At 49.9% G+C, this 19,913-nt stretch overlaps 1 protein-coding gene across 1 annotated transcript in view; it reads right to left on the reverse strand.

Annotated features, from left to right (window-relative positions):
- Positions 1-19,913, reverse strand: part of MIDN (midnolin) — a 118,889-nt gene that overhangs the window by 44,860 nt on the left and 54,116 nt on the right. The window contains exons 4-5 of the mRNA XM_061564490.1: positions 6,798-7,559; positions 718-853 (exon numbers count right to left, since the gene is read on the reverse strand). Of these exons, the coding sequence (XP_061420474.1) occupies positions 718-853; positions 6,798-7,559 (898 nt within the window). The remainder of the gene's footprint in view (positions 1-717; positions 854-6,797; positions 7,560-19,913) is intronic.

A 19,913-nucleotide genomic window follows, 5' to 3' on the forward strand; every position in this document is an offset into this window, starting at 1 on the left:
TCATAGTCGCCATGACCACGTTGTAAACACTGCCATTTACAAGGACTCCCACCCTCCCCACCCCGCCACTTACGCGATAACTTTCTTGCGCTTATTTCAAGAATGCGAGGTTTTACGTCCGTTTCAGACAAACGCAAAGGTTGAACCGGCCAGGAGGTGCTTTGGTTAAAGCGCCTGACTCACAGTTGGAAGAATGTGAGTTGGGGATCAATAAAAATGACCTTTGAGAAGTTAACGGCTGTCCCAAATATAAAACAACAGCAAACACGTTGATTGAGCTTGACCCGTGTGCTCATTTGCAGGAAGAGGAACGTGAGCCGATAAGACAAGGCGGCCACCGGTCGAACGACCCACAATATTGGTCTTTAAGGTGGCTGATTAACCGGGCACGGTGCGACCGGCGTTTCTTTGTTGTTAATATATTTTTTCGCGACTGCGATCTATTTACCCAGGAAAATATATTGCTGCACAGAACTGAAAAGAAGCCAGGTTATCATGTATGTATGTTGAACTTCTTTCGCACTGTACGTAGCCAACCGTGTTCATCGGTAGTGCGGGAGGACAAACTAAAACACACAAAAAGCAGTTCTAAAGAAATTAGTTTTCAATCCAGATGATTTCAAAGCGCAAAGCTCCAGTGGGGCCTTCCTAATATCGGAAGGAATAGCCTTCCAGACTGCCGCAGATTTCAGAAATCAAACAAACAAGCAAACATACCGGAGAAGGTTCCAGAGAAGACGCCAGGAGCGTGGTTGACGAAGCTCTCGATGATAGCCCCGGGTTTGCGGGCCCGGCTGTGAGCTGACGGCGCCGGTGCCGCCACTGCCGTGCTGGCCGGCGCTTGCGTCGAAGTCTGCCGTGTGGGGAGCAGAGGAAGTAGACAACACACACACACGCGCGCGCGTCAATGTTTATATTCGGTTTTCCAGACGATGCGCCACGGAGATTTACCACCTGTCTAAGTCAGCGTGTCTCCTTGCAACCGGCAAGCATGGGCAGTGTTCACACCCCTAAGGTTGGCTGAAAGCCTGAGATGGAAATTCCACATTCCCACGGCAGGTGTGCCAGTCACTCCAGTCACTCCGTAGAACAATTTCCTGTCAACTTCCCCCACAAGGGTGGTACTTGTGTCATGCGGAGCAGTGGGGATGTGAGTGGAGCATGCTCATGCCAGTGATACACAGCCGGAAGAGGAATCAAACACACACTTTAGATAATTTACGTACGTCATTGTGGATTATTGTTTCGTGTCCACGTGGGGTGACAACCGCGCTGCCTAATTTTGGGAACAATTTTTTGTTGTGAAAAATCTGGCAGGACCCTCCTGAAAAAAAGTCTAAGATTCAGTGATGCTTTCCTTGATAAAAACAAATATAAAAATAACAATAAATATGACAACCAATGATATTATAACTACCTCTTCAATAAACGGCATTATTAATAGCGATAGTAATTTGAATTTAAATTGGATCTGAAAGCTAAAGAACTCCAGGCACTGTTGAACAAATAATTTAAACGCTGAAACAAAAAGGAAAAATACTAAAATAAAAATATTTTTTTTTTTTTTACAAAATAAAAAAATGAAATTACAAAATAAAATAAAATAAAAACTCGAGCAACGATTGGGCAGCGTGCGACAAGTGCTGAGCACCAGGCATGCGTCAACCACCGCCGGCCACATAATAATAATAATATCACGTAACACGTAGGGGTGCATTACAACAACAATTACATTCCTAATCGGAACAATGGTACAACCTACGCTCGCATAACTCTTGTTGCAAAACAAATTATAATTTTCATGAACTTCCTCGCCCCGCACGAAGGTGCCCCCCCCCCCCCCCCCACGGCTGTGTTGCCCTATTTGGGGGGTGGGGGTTATGAGGCTGGGGAGGGGGACATGGGAGGGTATGGAGGAAGCAGGGCCAAAGTTGATGATGCGAATGCAAATCACCCCGACTGCATCGTGGTTCTAAACCCGTCTCTAGGCCCAGCTATACCCAGGCTCCGGCAAGCATGCTCCCAGATAGTTATGACGATGCAGCTTGAGTGTGCTCAACTCGGTCGGAAGCAGCTATAGTGGCCTCAAACCCATTCTAGATTTGAAGCTTTCGTGACTGCAAGGATTCATACTGTTAGATTTTTCGGTAAAGTCACGTAGGTAAAAAAATTAATTAAAATTAATATAAAAAAAATCGACGTTTTGGAGGCAACACAAGTCTCCGTCATCAGGTGGACCGTCACAGCCAGATTTGCTTTATCACTTGATACAGCTGTATCAAGTGATAAAGCAAATCTGGCTGTGACTGTATCAAGTGATACAGCAAATCTGGCTGTGACGGTCCCAGCTGATGACGGAGACTTGTGTTGCCTCCGAATTAAAATTTTTTACCTACGTGACTTTACGGAAAAAACTAAGAGCGTGCCTCAAACCCAGTTTCATAGTCTGCCGCGAATGGGTTGTTTAACCACCGACTGTGCAGCGTTATGCATATCAAGATCTACTGCTGTGTGTGTGTGCATGCGCTACAATCCGGTTGTAAAAATACCAAGACAGATGAGCCTCCTTTGCATACACTCGTCGGAGGTTCTCAACAGGCATTAACAACGTGCGATAACTCCGGTCAATGAAAGTGGCTGCAGCGGAAACACATTTGCGATGTACGCTGTGTGTGTGTGTTTTTATTTGTAACCATAACTGAGTAAAAAAAAAATGTTCATGATACCGGGCGATATAAAACCCACCTTTGACACCAAAGACTGTTTGTACGATGAGGCTCCCCGATTTGACGTATTGTGTCATGCCTATTGCAATCATAGCCGTTCCAAGACATATGGTGGGCTGCTTCACTTCACGAACGGGCTTACAAGCAAGCCCATTTCCATTATTCTTGTTTGTATTTATTGTGTTTTGTTCCAAGCAAAAGGAGTGGGTTCAATTTAAAAGTTGGTCCGTGACTGATGGCCCAAAACCTAATACCTCTGCTTGCGCTGGGTTCGTAACGCCCGCGATGCCGTTCGACGGAGCCTCGCAGCTTGTGAACTTAAATTGTAATTAATTAGGGTTTGCTCTGGACCATCAGCTGCGTAAACATGATGGGGATAATCGTGGCCTGAAGCACTGGATATGCAGCAGCTATTTCGTGTTTACACGCTGTAAGTTACATTGGTACGCGCGCGTTTCGAGGGGAAAACCGCAATATTTTGAGAATTAAGTGAATTACTTTAGAAATTTCTCCGTAATACTTATCAATAGTTGTTCACGACACAATTCGGCAAAGTTACTGCTTTGTTATTGACAAGACCCAAGCAGTCAGCACATCTAATCTCTCGCCCCGAAAGTGCATTGGTCGCCCATCAACCAACGCCAATAAAAAATGCGCTCGACCAAAATAAACAAAGCAATTCATTATTTAAGCGACGGAATTTTGAGAAACTACGTCACGCAAACTCATCGCGCAGGCGGCCAAACGGTTTCGCTGCTACGCGCACTTTCTCGGAAACGTCACGGCGGTAGCGGCGGTGGTGCGCGGTGGTGCGCGGTGGTGCACGGTGGTGCGGGAGGTGCGGGAGGGGGGGGGTCCCCCCAGCTTGAGACCCCCCAGCGGTTAGTGCCCACGACTCCCCGTGCTTGTGGGTGGGTTGGTGTGGAGGGGACGACCTTTCGGACTCAGCTCCGCCGATCGAGCGATGGTGTCGCTCGAGCTCAAGACATGCGTGCTTGCTCGCTCATTAGATATGCGCCCCCTCAAGCCGGAGATTCATGATTCGGACTTGGGAAGAGGCTCAAACGTCTTTTGGATACCCCGCGCCAGCGCTTCACGCCATGACCTAGTCACAGAAAAATTTGGACGCACTGCCAGCGCCGTTTTCTTTTATAATTTTTTTTTTTACTTTTGTGGGTTATTGCTCGTGCGTGGGCATCACAAGTGGAAAATTTCAGTCAGATGTTGCACCTGGTTTTGCGCCCGCTGTGATGGGCCTACGGGGGGTAGCGGCGACGGTGGGGGGGGGGGGATGGGAAGGAATGCCACTGTGTGGGGCTTCTTCTTGCTGGAACTCGCAGTCCGCGGGCTCCACACCCCGCACCGATTGACAAGGCGTCGCCGCGCATGATGCTCATGATTACAATCAGGAGCTCGCTTATTAACGACGCAGCCGGGATACTCGGGGGACCCTCCGAGCGCCGAGCCGGCACCGTCCTCCGGATGCGGCGTTTGTGTCGGACACCTGCGCTGCTTGCGCCAGGTGCTCAAGCGTTGTTGTTGTTGTTGTCATGGGACCTTTTCGCCAGTATCAAAGTATGAAAAATAATAGGTATTACCAGAGCATGATTAATGCGGGCTTGATTCCTTGCAAAAGGTGTCTATTTGGTGTTTGACTATCTTAACACCTCCCGTTTTATTGCCAGAAAGGGTAAAACCTCTTCTCGTTGTTGTGGGCCGTCGCGTCGGATCGACAACGCCTGTCTGAGAGAAAGCTATTTTGTTACATCTACGTTTCTTCACAGGTCTGAAGTGTAATTAGCCGATGGCGTCCGCCCGGTCGGCAATGACCGCACGAAAAACGACCAAATACAATCTGGTTTGTCTCTTAATTCTGCCGAGGCGATTTCCGAGAGCCAAGGGGTCGCTTACAACGGTAGCGGCACACCCCGCGCATTTGCAAAGAGAAATATAACTCCCACGCGTAGGCTGCCGATTATTAAAGTGAGCCGCTAGCGTCAGGTCACGCTAAACGCGAGCGCGCACTAGCGCGACGGGTTTCTCGAAATGAGCGTGTGGTTGGTCTTACTCGGTCCATCGCACAGCTCTTCCAACGTCGCAGATGCAGCGGCCGGAAGTGAAGCAGTGTATTCAACTCCAAAGAAAACTGCGTTTTAATCGTAATAATGTAAATTTGTAAGGCTCATTTCATTCCCAAGATCCCACTGCGTCCCCTGTTTGGAAAGCAGGAAATAAACAGGGCCTGCAGGGTAAACGACCAAAACGCGGAGGGGTAATGGCAAATTTAAAGAGGTGATTCTAGATTTGAAGCTTTCGTGACTGCAAGGATTCACACTCTTAGGTATTTTTGGTAAAGTCACGTAGGTAAAAAATATAAATAATAATAGAATTAAAATAATAAATCACGACGTTTCGGAGGCAACACAAGTCTCCGTCATCAGGTGGGACCGTCACAACTAAATTTACTGTATCAAGATACAGTTAACTTAGCTGTGATACAGTAAATTTAGCTGTGGCGGTCCCACATCATGACGGAGACTTGTGTTGCCTCCGAAACGTCGTGATTTATTATTTTATTTCTATTATTATTTATATTATTTTTATTATTATTTTTTTACCTACGTGACTTTACCGAAAAAAACTTAAGAGTATTAAAGAGGTGAGTTTTCAAGACAGACTAAAATATATCAAACGACTCCGATTGTCTTACTAGCAAAGGCAAAACGTCCCAAAGCGTTGCGAGCTGCAATGGCGAAAGCCCCCGCAGGAAATGAGCCTTGACCTCGGAGTACTGAGAAGACAATGGATCCCAAGATCTCAGCGACCTTGTTAGAGTGTGCGGATGGATCAGCAGTTTTTAGTATTCACGCTAAAAAACTCGGCTTTCATAAGTGGCCACGGACACGCTCGCGGGCATGGCTAAGGTAATCATTAATCATAATTAATAATGAGAATGAAAGTTTCTGAGTGCCTGACGGCACAGGCCGCAATTCAATTGCCTCTTGAGCCGGAGCATGTCGGAGACAACTTGCATCGCCTCGTGTGAGTCACGACGTTGCCCTCCCCCCTTCCCCCCCTTTGCACCTCTCCACACAATTTTGGACCATTCCCACCAGCCCAGCTGATCACGTGTTACACCCGGTGCCAAATTGCGGGAGCGCAAATTGGCGTTTCGATACATTTCAGTCGCTCGAAACAAAATATTGGCAAGCCTTGTGTCTGCAGAAGTTGGAGACGACCGATTATAGCCTGACATCTGGATTTAAAGACCCTTGTTTTTTGGAGTGTGGCCGTGCTGTGCATTGACCATTCTTGAGCACGAGGGGCAATTTGAGGCTCGTGTGCGAAGGGCAATTATCGACACGGTAATAGCCTTGCGCGCGACACCCTGGTCGGGTGATGGAATCTGATGGAATCTCACCCGACCAGGGGCGGGCCTGGGCAGGGTGATTTACAAAACTCAAAATGGAATCGATGACCTCGGGATGTTGTCCTCACCCGGTTAATTTTATTTTTTTGTGAAATGAGAAATGAATCCCGGCCGAGCTACAGGAGTCGGCAGAACAGCGCGCCTCCTTGGCAGCCTAGTTTAGTGGCTTGACGCTGATACTCTTTAGACGTACTTTAGAATGAGCTCCGCACCATGATGAAAGGAAGCTGCGGTATACTAGTACCCGACGCTTTGTGCGGGTCAGCAGTGGTTGTATTTGGGAGACAATGGAATCCACCGTAGCAATGTCACCACTCAAAAAGGGTGCAGAGTACTGCTCTCATGTAATGTTAGTAGGAAGGGCACTTTGACTTTTGGGCTGTAAATAACTACCCAGTAAACCAGACAATGCTGGGTCAACGTTGGTTGGATCTGTTGGAACTTTCCGTGGTTACTGAGTAGTCTGGTTGATGACTATCATTTTATATTGTCACATCATTGAATTACGGCCTGTATATAATACAGTGACCACATTTACGATGGTGATGATGATGATGATGATTTAAAGTCGACGATGACAAAAAGGGAACAATCGCAGCGGTGGACAAAACGCCGCCCCCACGACGGCACCGCCTACTTACGTGGGCCGCAGCTGGCGTGGGTGGCGGCTCGCATGGACAGCTCTGATTGGCCGCCCGAGCCGCGTGCCACGCCTGATTGGACATCCTGCCGAAGTGGGGCGCGGGGGCCTGCGCGGGCGACGAGGTGCCACCCGGCGGCTGCTGCTGCTGCTGTTGCCGTTGCCCGGCCAAGTGGCTCAGGGAGAACGCCGGATGGCCCGAGGAGCCGGCGTGCTGAGCGGCGGCCGGCAGCTGGTGGCGCGCCGACAGCTGATGAGCGGCCTGCGCCTGGAGGGCCGCCGCGGGGAGGTGGTGACCGGGCGAGCCGTGGTGGCCCGCCGGCGGCACCGCCCGCTGGTGCTGGGGGACAAAGGGAGGGACGCCGCCGGCCGACGCGCTGGACCCAGATGCCTGGTGGCCCCCGGTGAAGGAAGACGAGGAGGTGGAGGAGGTGGAGGCGGCGGAGCGGTTCTGGCGCTGGTGGCAGGCGTGCAGGCAGCCCGTGGCGTGCGAGTGCGCGCGCGGGTCCCGCGAGTAGCGCTGGAAGCGCGGGTCGCGGGGAGCGCCGTGATGGTGGTGGTGGTGGTGGTGATGGTGGTGGTGGTGATGGTGGCTGTGCGGCTGCTGTTGTTGCTGCTGCTGTTGCTGCTGCTGCTGCTGTTGCCGTTGCTGCTGCTGCTGCTGGTGTTGCTGGGGAGCCAGCTGGAGTTGCACGAACATCATGTGATCTCCGACGCGCAGGGCGAGGGTCAAAGGTGAGCGGCCTGACAGGAAGTCACTGACCTGCGAAGGGTAAACAACAAACAGAAGGATGAGCAATGGCGATCAAAATAACTAACACATCACGATGATAGCGCCTCATTATTTGGTGGGCAAAGTGACCGCACAACACATTCGCCATATTCACTGTGGCTCTGGCACTTATACAACAGACTCTCAATAATAATTTCAATCAAAGGGCTACATAACGACGAGTCATTACCTCACGAGACGTGCGGCTCTCATTTCAGAGATGGATTGGGGCTTTGTTAAAAAGGACACGTTGCTTAGTGTTGAAACACCAAGAGCAACCTCACAGGATAAATTGGTCATGTTTAGTTCATCCGTGTGCTAACCCATTTTAGTACTGTCTTGGTAGCGGTGCACAAAGCACAATAACGCTGTGGCCTTAAAGAAAACAATATTTAATAGGCGACATTTCAGGCATTTCCTGTAATGCCGGAGTGTTCGTGACTAATGTGTTGAGTTTTCATTCTAATAAGTGCAATATTGAGAATACCGAACATAAAAAAAGAAAAATCATTAAATGCGATGCCATCAATTACTATCGAATGAATATATTAAAGCCAAGCACCCCTCTTGCCCAAATTAATGTTGGGCAGTGCTCATCGTTGCCGGAAGACTGAGGGGCCAGCGGTGGAAAATTCCACATTCCCGTGACAGGTTGCCAATATTTCCATGGAACAACCATTTGAAGGCTTCCAAAAAAGACAAAGTGGTATTCATTTTAGTGACCTCGGATGAATGATTAGCCGAGACGACCCCTGACCTGGGTTTGAACTCGTGACCCTTCCATTTACGAGTCACGTGCCCTCGTGAACCACCCGACAAGCAAATAAACGGATTAATTCATCGCGCATTTAGAAATGTTGAAATAGAGCGAGTGTAAAACACGCCCCCAAAATGTCATTCCTCTTCTCCATTTTAACCGTGAACATCTGCACAGCGGCATTTCCCGAAAGAAAAAAATCCAAGAGGCGTCTGTGACGTGGCCGCAGACGAAACGTCACGTACGCTTTCTCATCGAACCCGCTGTCGCAGATTTCGCATCGATAACGCAATTCTAGGTGGCGTCCAATAATACATCAACTGACCATCAACGGTCAACGCTAAGTGGCTGTAATCTACAACAGGACAATAATGCCCGTGTCCTCAGCGGCAACAGATACCGGACGTTGCATACGACGCAGAGTGACCAACCGTTTATTAAGAGGGTGGTCATTAAAAAAAACCCTGAACAACAGCAGTACGTACGTGTGTTCTTTACAAACACTGTTAATGTTATCAACTCTATCCACATGCTGTGTTAGGAGGAGTCTCGGAACTACGTCACTACACTGCTTCTCGGCAGTGCTGACTCAGTGCTCCGACGCGGCTATTGCGAGCTCAATTCGTTACATCCCAAAATATTTTTCCACCTGATTTACAATAGAGTAAATTAAGTCCAAAGTCGTGGATCAGTGATGATAATCATGCTGGGGTGCGGTCTCTAAAAATGATTACCACTTCGTCTGCGAGAAGTCAGACAGTGGTTTGGGTTTCCTTGGCTTCTGCCATTGGAATGTGGGCTCCATGGTGGCGAGATGTTAACTACCTCGCTTGGTATACAGGAGGTCTCGGGTTTGATCCCAACCCTGATGCCTGCTGTATATTTCGAGTTTGCACATCTCTCTCCCCCCCATGGTCATGTGGATTTTTCTCCAGATCCGCAGGTTTTTCCCTCCACATTTAGAAACATTCGTTTAGAGTATTTTGCCACGTGATAAGCCACTTCATTGGGCTATTAATTGTGGCCAGGTTGTTTTTTAAAAAGAGCTATACAGCTCACTGGGCCTTGCCTGGTAAAATAAAAATTGTATTTAATAGTTTTATACTCAAAATAGTTTAAATCGTTTTAGAATATTCCAGCAATTGCTCAGTGCGCTCAACGGAAAATGAGGGCCACACAACGATAGGTTGGACGAGGGATGTTTTGCATTGTCACCTTTCGTTTAGAACCAGAAACTCGGCGACACGTCCCAATGGTGTGGACCAGTCACAAAATCGAAAATTCGACTCTCCTCTCGTGAGACCACTGCCGGAGGCCCTGGGATCACCGCGAGTTTGAACGTCGTGATTAACAACAGCAAAATACTTTCAGAACTCCTCTTCTTCCCCCTGTTTTGCATGTCTACCGCACACGCGTGGGTCACGCGTGTGCACACGCCCACACACGTGCAACACCCATGCCTACGCGCGCACGTACACAAGGAAGTACATTTTTTTTTGGTTCACACGCTCATTCGGCCCTGCTCCTGTTTACAAACTCTTAAACAACAACAACGACGAAGGTACGGGCCCACGCAGCCGACAACGTGGTGCCAGTGCGCTGGCTTCTTTACTCGTGCGTAACATTCCAACCGGTGGCGCCCAAGCCTCAATTGCAGTTTTAGATCCTACGTGGCGTGGCACACTGCACGTGGGTCACTGGATCGCAGGAAGATCGTAAGTGTGCGCGAGGCATCCGAACGCGGGGCTACGGCGTTTTCTCTGGGTATGCCAAAGTGTCCTCCCCATGTGCAAAACGAATTGGTAAAATAGCAAAACTAAAAAGACATCTTATAGAGTATACGGGGCACCCAGTGGGGCTTTTCGAGACAACTGTATGACATCGCAGGGTTATTGTTAGGCACTCACTGAACCAGCTTCGGGTGACCTAGTTGGCCTCTTGAGCTATGGGAACATGGAGCCGATACGCGTCCCCAGTGTCTCAGTTCTAAGGGAGCCAGGTTTCAGGTCACGATGAAGGCTCACAGTGGCACATTCGCGGTTTCACTCCAGCCATCAAAACGGCACTCGAGAGAGGGGGCCCACGGGCGGTTTGGGAGATTCAAAATTTGCTTCGTCAAATTGGTTAGTCGGCACAGTCAAGATTCAGGGTTCAAATCAGATTCGGCGGCCAGCCCGACGAGATGAAGCAGCATTCTCAAACGAAGGGATGGTGGCCGACGATCAAAGAATGAATCGCGGAGTGGCAGCCAAGCAATGGAAACACGCCCGATAGAAACATCTACCGAGGGAATGGAGCGCCGGAATGGAGTCCTGCTATTTTGTGCAGATCCAAGGTGGATTATTACATTGCAGGATCGCGAGAGATGGCAACAGATTTTGGGAGGCGAGGCCTTCGTTCGGCAGTGGATTGATGATGGCGGACTATGGCGCTAATGACATGAACGAAAACAAACTTCCGAATAAAGAAAAAAATATGGAGGTTGAGTTTCGAAATGCAGTATGTTCTGTCGTCTCATTCTAAAACTATTTTTTCCACCCATCCTAAATGGCCATGCAAATTGGACCAATATTATTGAAAACAGAAGGAGCGGGGCAAGTCTGAAACCGCCGAGGCTAAATGGAGCAGCAGCCCGTTCCCTTGTGGTTCAGCGCGTGCGGAACCATCACCGAGCGCCGAGCGCAGCCGGCTGGCTCGTTTGCACGGGTCACCGTGACCAGGTCACCGCCAGCAGCTTGTGGACAGGTCACCGTTGATGCAGAGCTCCGCAGAGCTCCGCAGAGATGGAGCAATTACCGTAGCCGCACCGCGCGCTGCTCCCCGGGGCGATGGCAACGCTCGCCTCAACATCCACACTTTCAACGTCATCCTGCCGGATGCCAACGTCGGTCATTCTCAATCTGCTGCTGGGATGATTCAAATACATTTCTGGCTCCGTATTCAATGTCATCTCACTTCCCACGCGTTCCCTCTCTTTGCGCGTTTCCTTTTTTGTATAGATGTTTGTATTTCACGACCGCTAATTATATCCCAATTGCGCCAATGTGGGAGTGGAAGTTATGAGATGAAACGTGCTTCTGAATATGGAATAATCAAGGGAATTATTTGTGTGTCGGCATGACGCGTTCCAGAACTGCTTTTCGGTGAAGTCAAGTGAATCGGTTCTTGCTCCCCGTTTCAAAGACAAGACGGCGTTTCTTCCCACTCTGAAAAAAGCTGCCCATCATCCAATGCGGTCACGAACCTTAGAGAGATATTGCACCAAGTAAAACCAACCAGTTAAAATTCTTCAAGAGCAAATAAACATTTCAAAATACCTAACATCTTAATTACATTTTTAATGCATACAGCAAGGCTTTCCATGTAAAAAACTATTTTAAAAAAATATACACAATACACACATTATGCAATCATTGGTGACTACCCTCATACAATTATGTTCACTGGAGCACCCAGGTTTGATAAACGATGGCTTTGAACCTAGATTGAGGCCCTGGGTCTCGGTAGTTCTGACTCGGCGACAAACAACTCCATTACCCACCCCCCCCCTGCTGCCACCACCCAAGCTGTGCTCTGCTTTCCCCTGTGCTGGTCGACGCTTCAAGCAGCCTACAGCCACCGCTGACGATCTTTTGAGAAGAGCAGCTTCGTCGCTTCATCGAATTCCTTCAGTTGCGAATAAATATTATTCCGATTCTCCCTGCGTCCCCCCTCCCCTCCGCCGTAGATACCAGCCAGGGCCAAGGCACCACATTAATAATAAGTCTACTTAAAATAGACGACGCTACGCATGCATTACTCACTTATTTTCTTTCTGACATCATCCGCAAACAAGCCCCCTTTAAAAGTGTTGAGGCGAGTATTATTAGCGAGCGTCTATTAAGGCGTGCGTGACGCATGCAGAGGCCTCCGTCTCGCCCGACCAACCAAACAAGGGGGAGGAACTCATTCGTATGGGAACCACCAAAGTGGAAACGGAATGACAAAAAAACCCACAACAACCGCACGTAGGAATGACAGATTACAGTTTCTCTGATCCGCAGGAAATGACAGCAAATGTGAGCTGACCTTTACGAAGCGGTGGTTTTTAAGAGAGCGCTAGAAATCCGAGGAAGCAATGGAAATCTGCAGAAGCACAATCCAACACGACTGAACCTTGTCGCTGGTCTCCCGGCTTTGATGAAAAATCCATGCCACCGGAGTGAATTGTTAAAACCAGGCAAATGTGCCTCCTCTACGTCAACTTGGCATGAAATAAAGAACCTAGTCTGGTGACACTGGTCATCGTGAGCACTGGGAAGAAACGCAGGTGGACTGGGCGTGCGTTCTGAGCACACAAAGCCCTTCGTGTGATGTACCAGCCCTAATAGGCACTCGATAACGACATGGCCCATGAGCCAAGGGGGCGGCGGTGTTGGTCGGTACAGTCTGAGATGCCAAATGCTACTCGTGTCCACCATACGCGGTATCCACGAAGGGCACGTAATTGTTAGCGCACATACCGTGTCTTTTATTTCATTTCAAATTCCATACAAATTTCACATCAAACGACATGTTTCTCGTAATAAAGCTACCACGGTGACCTTGCTATCATACACATTTGTGATTTGGGGATAATATACTTCAAGAATATCATTGTAAGCATTTGCAGTTTGGATGGTACCGATAAGGTACATTTCTGCGCCCGATGGCTTGAGGGACCAACCTGCCCTGGGCGGTATAAACCACCACAACAACAAGAAACAGGAGGCCTTTGTCTTTTCATCACGTCAATCATAATGAGCCCTGCAATGGCGGTCCTTACAGCCTCGTAGAGCGTGGGAGGCGGCAGGAGTGTGGGTGGCGGAGCGAGTGAACCACCTTGACGAACCTGGGTGAGAGACTGGGAGATTATGCGACGGAGCGCTCGTCGATATTTTCGTAACATCTGGGGCCGATCTAAAATTAGGTCCCTTTTAAATCACGGGGCAAGGGAAGCGGCGTGTCAGCCCGAGCGCTATTTTCGCCCTCGACACCCTTGGCTCCACCGCCGAGCGAGCGAGCGAGTGCGAGCGCTTTGTCATCAAGGGCAGTGGGGGGGGGGGAGGTTATTTCTTGCAACCCTTTAGCGAATTCGCAACACTTTGTGCAACGGCGGCCGTACGGAAATATCGTCGTGCATTTTCGCTATCACCACGTTACGAGCAGGTGACATCAACAGCGGTGTGCCGCCACCGCCGCCGGTGAGAAAAGCCTCTCAAGGAGTCTCCACCGTTGAGTTTCGGCAGGGTCCTTTTTATGATCGGATTTAACAAAACAAAAAATGGTCCCTTTTCAATTGACTGCTGGTCTCCCCCCGCGGTCATTTCACCAAACTACGCGGTGATGGTGACGAGGGGAACGGCGCCTGGAACCGGTTCATGATATCGCTCACAACTCTAAGCCAGCGTCAGGGATCGAACTCGGCTGTCCGGCGTTCGTGAATAACCGATGCGTCGTCGCCGCTCTTACCCTTTTATTGGCACGCCTGGCGAAATCGTTATCGAGTGCTCTACCGTGCACGGGCAGAGTTGAGCGGCGGCGGCGGGGAGGAGGAGAAGCGACAGATCGGGGGGAGGCGGCGGAGGTTGGTGGGGCCCCGGTGCTTGGGCTGGCTCGTGAAATGTGACAAGCGGGGGGCCGATGCGCGGCGTGTAGAGAATTCCGATCTCACAGGCGGAGCAAGTCTCCCCGCTCACGTGAGCGCGGCGTGCTGCTCGGCACTGCCGGAGGGCCCTCGAGCCGGTGGCGGACAGCGTACAACTGCTACGCGGTGTTGGCTGGCGTCTCCCGAGGACAACCACCGCATTAATCCTTCTAAAGGACATCTAAATAAAGATTCTGATTCTGATTGAACCTGGGGGTGGGACGGGGGCGGAAGATTGTCCGGAGTTAAACGCCAGCCAAGATTCTAAAATCTTCTCAGCACGAGTCGAATTGTCTGCCACGACACCACCTGGCTGCGCTTGACATTCCGCAGTACACAGTGTGCAGTCATTTGTACGCTTGCACACGTACGCACGCACGCACGTACGCAAACGGAAATACAATGCAGTTCATCGCTCGGTATGTACACTATGCAGAACCATGATTTTACTCCAAACAACTATTATACGTCATTATATTTTTTCTCCCCATTCGGGGCAGTGTTGACAAACGTGTCGACTTCTTTCAATTGATCAGTAACTGTAAACAGACAGCCCTGTGAGAGCTCCTGCACGAGACATTTTATCTAGGTTTGAACGTACGTACGTATCTTTCACTTCTTTCTCGTTCCGTACGTAGCAAACCACGTTCGTCGGAGGAACAGTTGATTTTTGCAATCAAAGAGTTTCCGGCGTTCGATTTCACTGGCGGGAATTTGGGCCACGACAGACACGATGGAAACGTAGCACTCCGCCACAATGTCACGGGGTCCTCAAGATCTACTTCACAGCTCGAGGTGATGAGAGTTGCGCACTACGGAGCATCTGTTTGGATCACGAGCTAGATTTCCACTTTGCAGACCAAAGTCCACGTTTTTTTTTATTGGCCACTCTCAACACGGAGGCGACGACGACGACGACATCACCGTCCTACTCCCCTAAAGATTCATGGCCAACACATTCGTCTCGAAGAGTCCTTGGACGTTGCCATCGAGATCTCCCGAACAGTATTGCCGCACGCGAGAACAGGATCACCACATTTATGCCGCTTTTGTTCCAAGCAGCCCCCAGTCAAAGCCTCCGTACCCATGCGGCGCGCTGGCTAACGTTGCATCAGCCGTCTCGGCTGGGTCGGCCATTGAAATAAAACAAAACCTTCAACTCAATCAACCTAAACTGAAATAAACCGATTTACTGGGTTAATTCGCCACGGATTTATTTCGGGGCGAGTGCAGCGGGAATCGAACCGTCGGCGCCACATTGAACTGATTGACCGCTAAGCTGAAAAACCGCTCCAAAAACACAAAGATCCCCCGCGTAGCCTTCACAGACTGTTGGGGCATGTGCTGTTAGCGAGTAGCATCTATGAAGGCCGGCACGGCACACGAGGGGGTGGGTGGCCAGCACCACGCCCGACCGCCTTTGTCTCCCCAGTGGTGGTGTTTACCCACCGCACCACTGACGATAATCTGAACCGGTCCGGGAACTCCAATAGATTGACTCGGACTCAGATGAGTACCTGGTGCGGTGTATAAACATCGCCATGCGGGAGACAAAGGCGGCCGGGCGTGGTGATGGCCACCCACCCCCTCGTGTGCCGTGCCGGCCTTCATAGGTGCTATTACTCGCTAACAGCCCTTGCTCGAACAGTCTGTTAAGGCTACACGGGGGATCTTTGTCTTCCTTACCACGGGCACACACACACACATGTGCACTCACGCGGCCATTTCATGAAGCCTGAAGCCTTGGAGGCGGGCCGGGGGGGGAGGCTGTGATTTCACACCGAGGTCGTGTGGTGCTGATGAGGTCTGGGTGGGCAAGACCACGGGGCGTAGGGGGAGGGTGCGGGGGTTACTGCGGGGGATGGGCAGGAGGAAGGGGACGGGGCCGGTGGGAACAGCTGACTGCCTCTTCTTGACAAAGGACCCGAATGTGTGCGTCCTCGACCTGAAATAGCCGTCGAGAAAGGGATGCGTTTTCTTTTTTAAGCAACGGCATTTAAGCAGCTCCGGTCAAATTTTCTATTCTTATGCCAAGGGCTCAAGCGTACGATCGTGTGTGCATTTCATCAAGTGTACAGAACGTAAATTGTGTCGTGTGTGGGTGTGTGTGCGCGCGTCCGTGTTTTATTTATGCGTGCGGTGGCGGCAGTGCAATGGTGCACAAAATACCGCACAGCAAGTTGGTGATCTGGTGAAGGAGCATAAACCATCACACGAACTCCGGTCCATCCTAGCAGCAGCGGCTTTTGGGTGGCCATCGAACAAAGACGGTCACCGCATCGAGCGCCTTTGAATGCGCTTCTGCGGCCGTCTGGAACGCCCTTCTGACATCCAGAAGCACTTTCAAATTATCTCGATTGAAAACTCATTTCTTTAGAACTTTTCGTGCTAAGTTCGTAATCCTTCCCCTGCACCTCCGATTAGCGCGGTTGGCTACGTACGGCGCGAAAGAAGTTCAACGTACGTACAAACAACCGGGGGTTCGATTCCCAGGCACGTGCATCGATGTCGAGCGGCATGGAGAGCAACCCTGCCAACCGGCCGAGGTGGCCCGGGCCGACAAGAAGAGCACCGGGTATCGCGTGCGTCGGGGGGGGCGACGAGCCGCACCCCAGTGTGGTGCCCGTGTCGACTTTAACAAGTGCTCGCCAACAGCACGAGCCTCCGTGGGTCTCGAGAGGGATAAACGGGGGCTATATGTGTGTGCCCGTGTTAGAAAAAAACTAAACAAGGGTGGTGTCTCCTATGCCACGGATTGCTTCATACCTTTCTTGAGCGTCTGCCAGGAATGGGGTGCGTGCAGCGTGGTGTCAGCGGGTGAACCTTAACCAATTCCATATATATTTTAAGCAACAACAACAAAACAACTCGCTTGCAGCGGATTGGAATAGTTGTAGGGTACAGCAATATGGGGGGGGGGGGCAAGTGGATGCTGCTCCTCCTTGTAATGAGTGAAGCCATGGCAATCAAATATTAATGTGTGTAAGCCTTCTGTCAACACCGGCAGTCAATCTCCACTCAGCGAGCGGTCCCTCCTCCTGTGCCGAAACTGGCCTGGAAATGCCTCTCTCCCCCAACCCATGCCAGCGTCGTCCCACTGTTCAAGTCCCTGGCACAAAGAGCCCCTTCCCCCCCACCGCCCACACTTACAAACCATGACCTCAACCGATCTATTTCCATTCAGCCACACAGCGCTCTTTTCAGAAGCGACCCTGGGCCATCACGAACGATAGCTCAACGAAGGCGGCCTCATCATCGCGTGGAAATTCACGGCAGCAAAATCATCTGGACGCGTCGTGTCTATTCGACACGAGGAGGGGTAAAAAGCCAGAGGGCTCTGGCAAAAATCTACACGGCCACTGGGAGAGAGAGCACGCAAACTCCAAATACAGAGGCGACAGGCTCAGGATCGAACCCACGACCTCCTGTATGCCAGGCAAGGTAGTTAACGTCTCCTAGCCACCGTGGGGCCTCGGCCTTCTCTGTCTCTCCTATCGCAGCTCTTCCTGCGTTGTGGCCTCTCCTCATCGCTGTTATAAACTCTCCACGCACATCCACCAGTCACCTCCTCCTGCCCGACGTTCTCCCTCATCGTGTCGGCACGTGTCGAGGTGCCGATGGATCTTGATTCATCCGCCGCTGGTTTGATAACTGGGACATGTACTTGAACTGAAGATGATGATGTTGATAAACAAGTTGGGTTTATAAAGGGGAGACATTTTTAATGTTCTGCAAAACAGATCAAAATGTCCTTTATCAAATACTGCAAAGCCAAATTGAATCTCAAAATGAGGACTTGGGGAAAAAATGCATCTATTAGTCGACTGATCATGGCTCATAATAAACGATGATGAATCTTAACACACTTTTTTCCTTCAGGGTTCTGCGTCAAGATATTTGGCCATACACTCAAAGGCGAACATGCGTTCCCCTAATAAGGGCTGTTTTTATGAATGTTAAATGTTGCGTTACAGTGTCACTTAACCTTGTATTGCATGACTATATCATACGCAAAAGTCAAACATTCCGTTTTACAAGGGCAAAAATCGTACATCTAACGAATGACGAAGCCAAAACAAAACACAAAAACTCGATCATCTCAGCCAACGGACCTTCGCGAGAAGGGCGACCTTACACGCTTCGATGTGGTAACGAGAGAAGGGGGTGTTGCACCGCAAGCACCACGAGCCAGACGCGGGAGTGCGAGTTGCCAGGGCAGGACAACCTCGCCCGCCCGCTCGCTCGCGGTAAACAGGCCTCCGTATCGCAGGCCTGGGGACGGCATGTCCTCCGGGCGGATCACAGATCTCATTCCGCGCTCGTGCACGCGTGCGGCATGTTCCACTCGGGCGTGAGAGGAGGAGGCGGAGGCCTTGGCCCTTTGCCCTCATCCTCCATTGCGAAAAATATGTACGGGTGGCGAAAAAAATAACACACGGTAAAGGCCGACTTAAATACTTGTACCCACAACACAATCATTTAGAAATGTTTACATAAAAGATGACCAAGTGCGTGTTGTTTTTTTTAAAAATTCAAATCACACAAATGATACAGATTAAGAAAATAGTTAAGACTTAATGCAACTGCAGTGGAACATCGTCCTAAAAGCATCTACACTGCCTTTACAAATGCCACCACGCGGAAAATGCATCCTGGAGAATAACGCACCGCAGCTAAAAGCCATCGGTGCTCTGCTGCAGCAGAAACAGCGGCGCACGCGAATGAATCTCAGAATCAAGACTGCTGGAGCGTGACACGTGTGCTCTCCTGCGAGAGAAAAGCTTTGATCACAATGGCCGGTCGCAGCCATGTGCCGAGATGGGTCGGGGGACAGTCAATTCCAAAATTGCGTACTGTATTCTCGGACCTCCTCCGTTGTCTGTTTGCATCTTAATACATTACGATATTTAAAAGTACAATGATTTACAAAATGAGGCTTCTTGCTATGGGGCTTGACGGCAGACAGGCAAACTCCTCGGCCTTGTAAGCAGGTTGCCAGCTAGGCCTGCTCACTGCCTTCTGTTTTTTCTCTTCTGCTCGGTGTGAAACTCGCCTTCCACAAAAAGGAGAAACATGCCATCAGATATACCGCCGAGTAGTGTCGGGGCAAAGTCTTGTTAATATAAACACGGCAAGAAGAGCTGAGCAGGCATTTCGACACTTGCGAATCCCGGAGCTTCCATTTTGTTTTCTGTCGTCAGAACATGGTGGAAAACTATTTTCAAAATGCAATATCACGAGCCCATGTGTCAGAGCGGCTCGTTCAGCAGGCGATGGAGGTCGCGGCAGCTCGAGAAATTTCTCAGCTGCCGGGCGGTGCATGGGCGCGCGCACACAGTAATCTTGTTTAGAAGACAAGCCGTCAATCAGGAGAGGTTGTGTCACACCAGGCAAGCCAATTGGCACAGCCTGTGGTACGGTTACTCTCTGAACATCGTTTAAAAAATATATGAAAGAACTAATCTTGTAAGCAAAACCAGGTTAAGAGAAACAAGCGCACGTATCAGCCGAATAACAGTTATTGTACACTATGGGGACCTCATTTGCCAGTAAAAATACGATAATTGGTTCTTTACCCTTCTATCTGGCAACAAAACTGACACCTTTTTGCAAGGAGTCATGTTTGCATAGACCGCAATACCTGCAGTCATAATACAAACAAAAGAACATAACTCTGATAGTGCACATTATCAGAGTTATGTTCTTTTGTTTGTATTATGACTGCAGGTATTGCGGTCTATGCAAACATGACTCCTTGCAAAAAGGTGTCAGTTTTGTTGCCAGATAGAAGGGTAAAGAACCAATTATCAACAGTTATTTTGTTTGGTGTCCAAGCACGCACAGAGGTACTCCTGTGACGTAAACACATATTTGATTATTATGGTCACAGAAATTGGGAAGACATAACAATGGAAGATAATGA

The sequence above is a fragment of the Lethenteron reissneri genome, chromosome 4 (genome assembly GCF_015708825.2).
Source record: "Lethenteron reissneri isolate LAM-NWPU_2019-01 chromosome 4, ASM1570882v1, whole genome shotgun sequence".
Lineage (NCBI taxonomy): Eukaryota > Metazoa > Chordata > Hyperoartia > Petromyzontiformes > Petromyzontidae > Lethenteron > Lethenteron reissneri.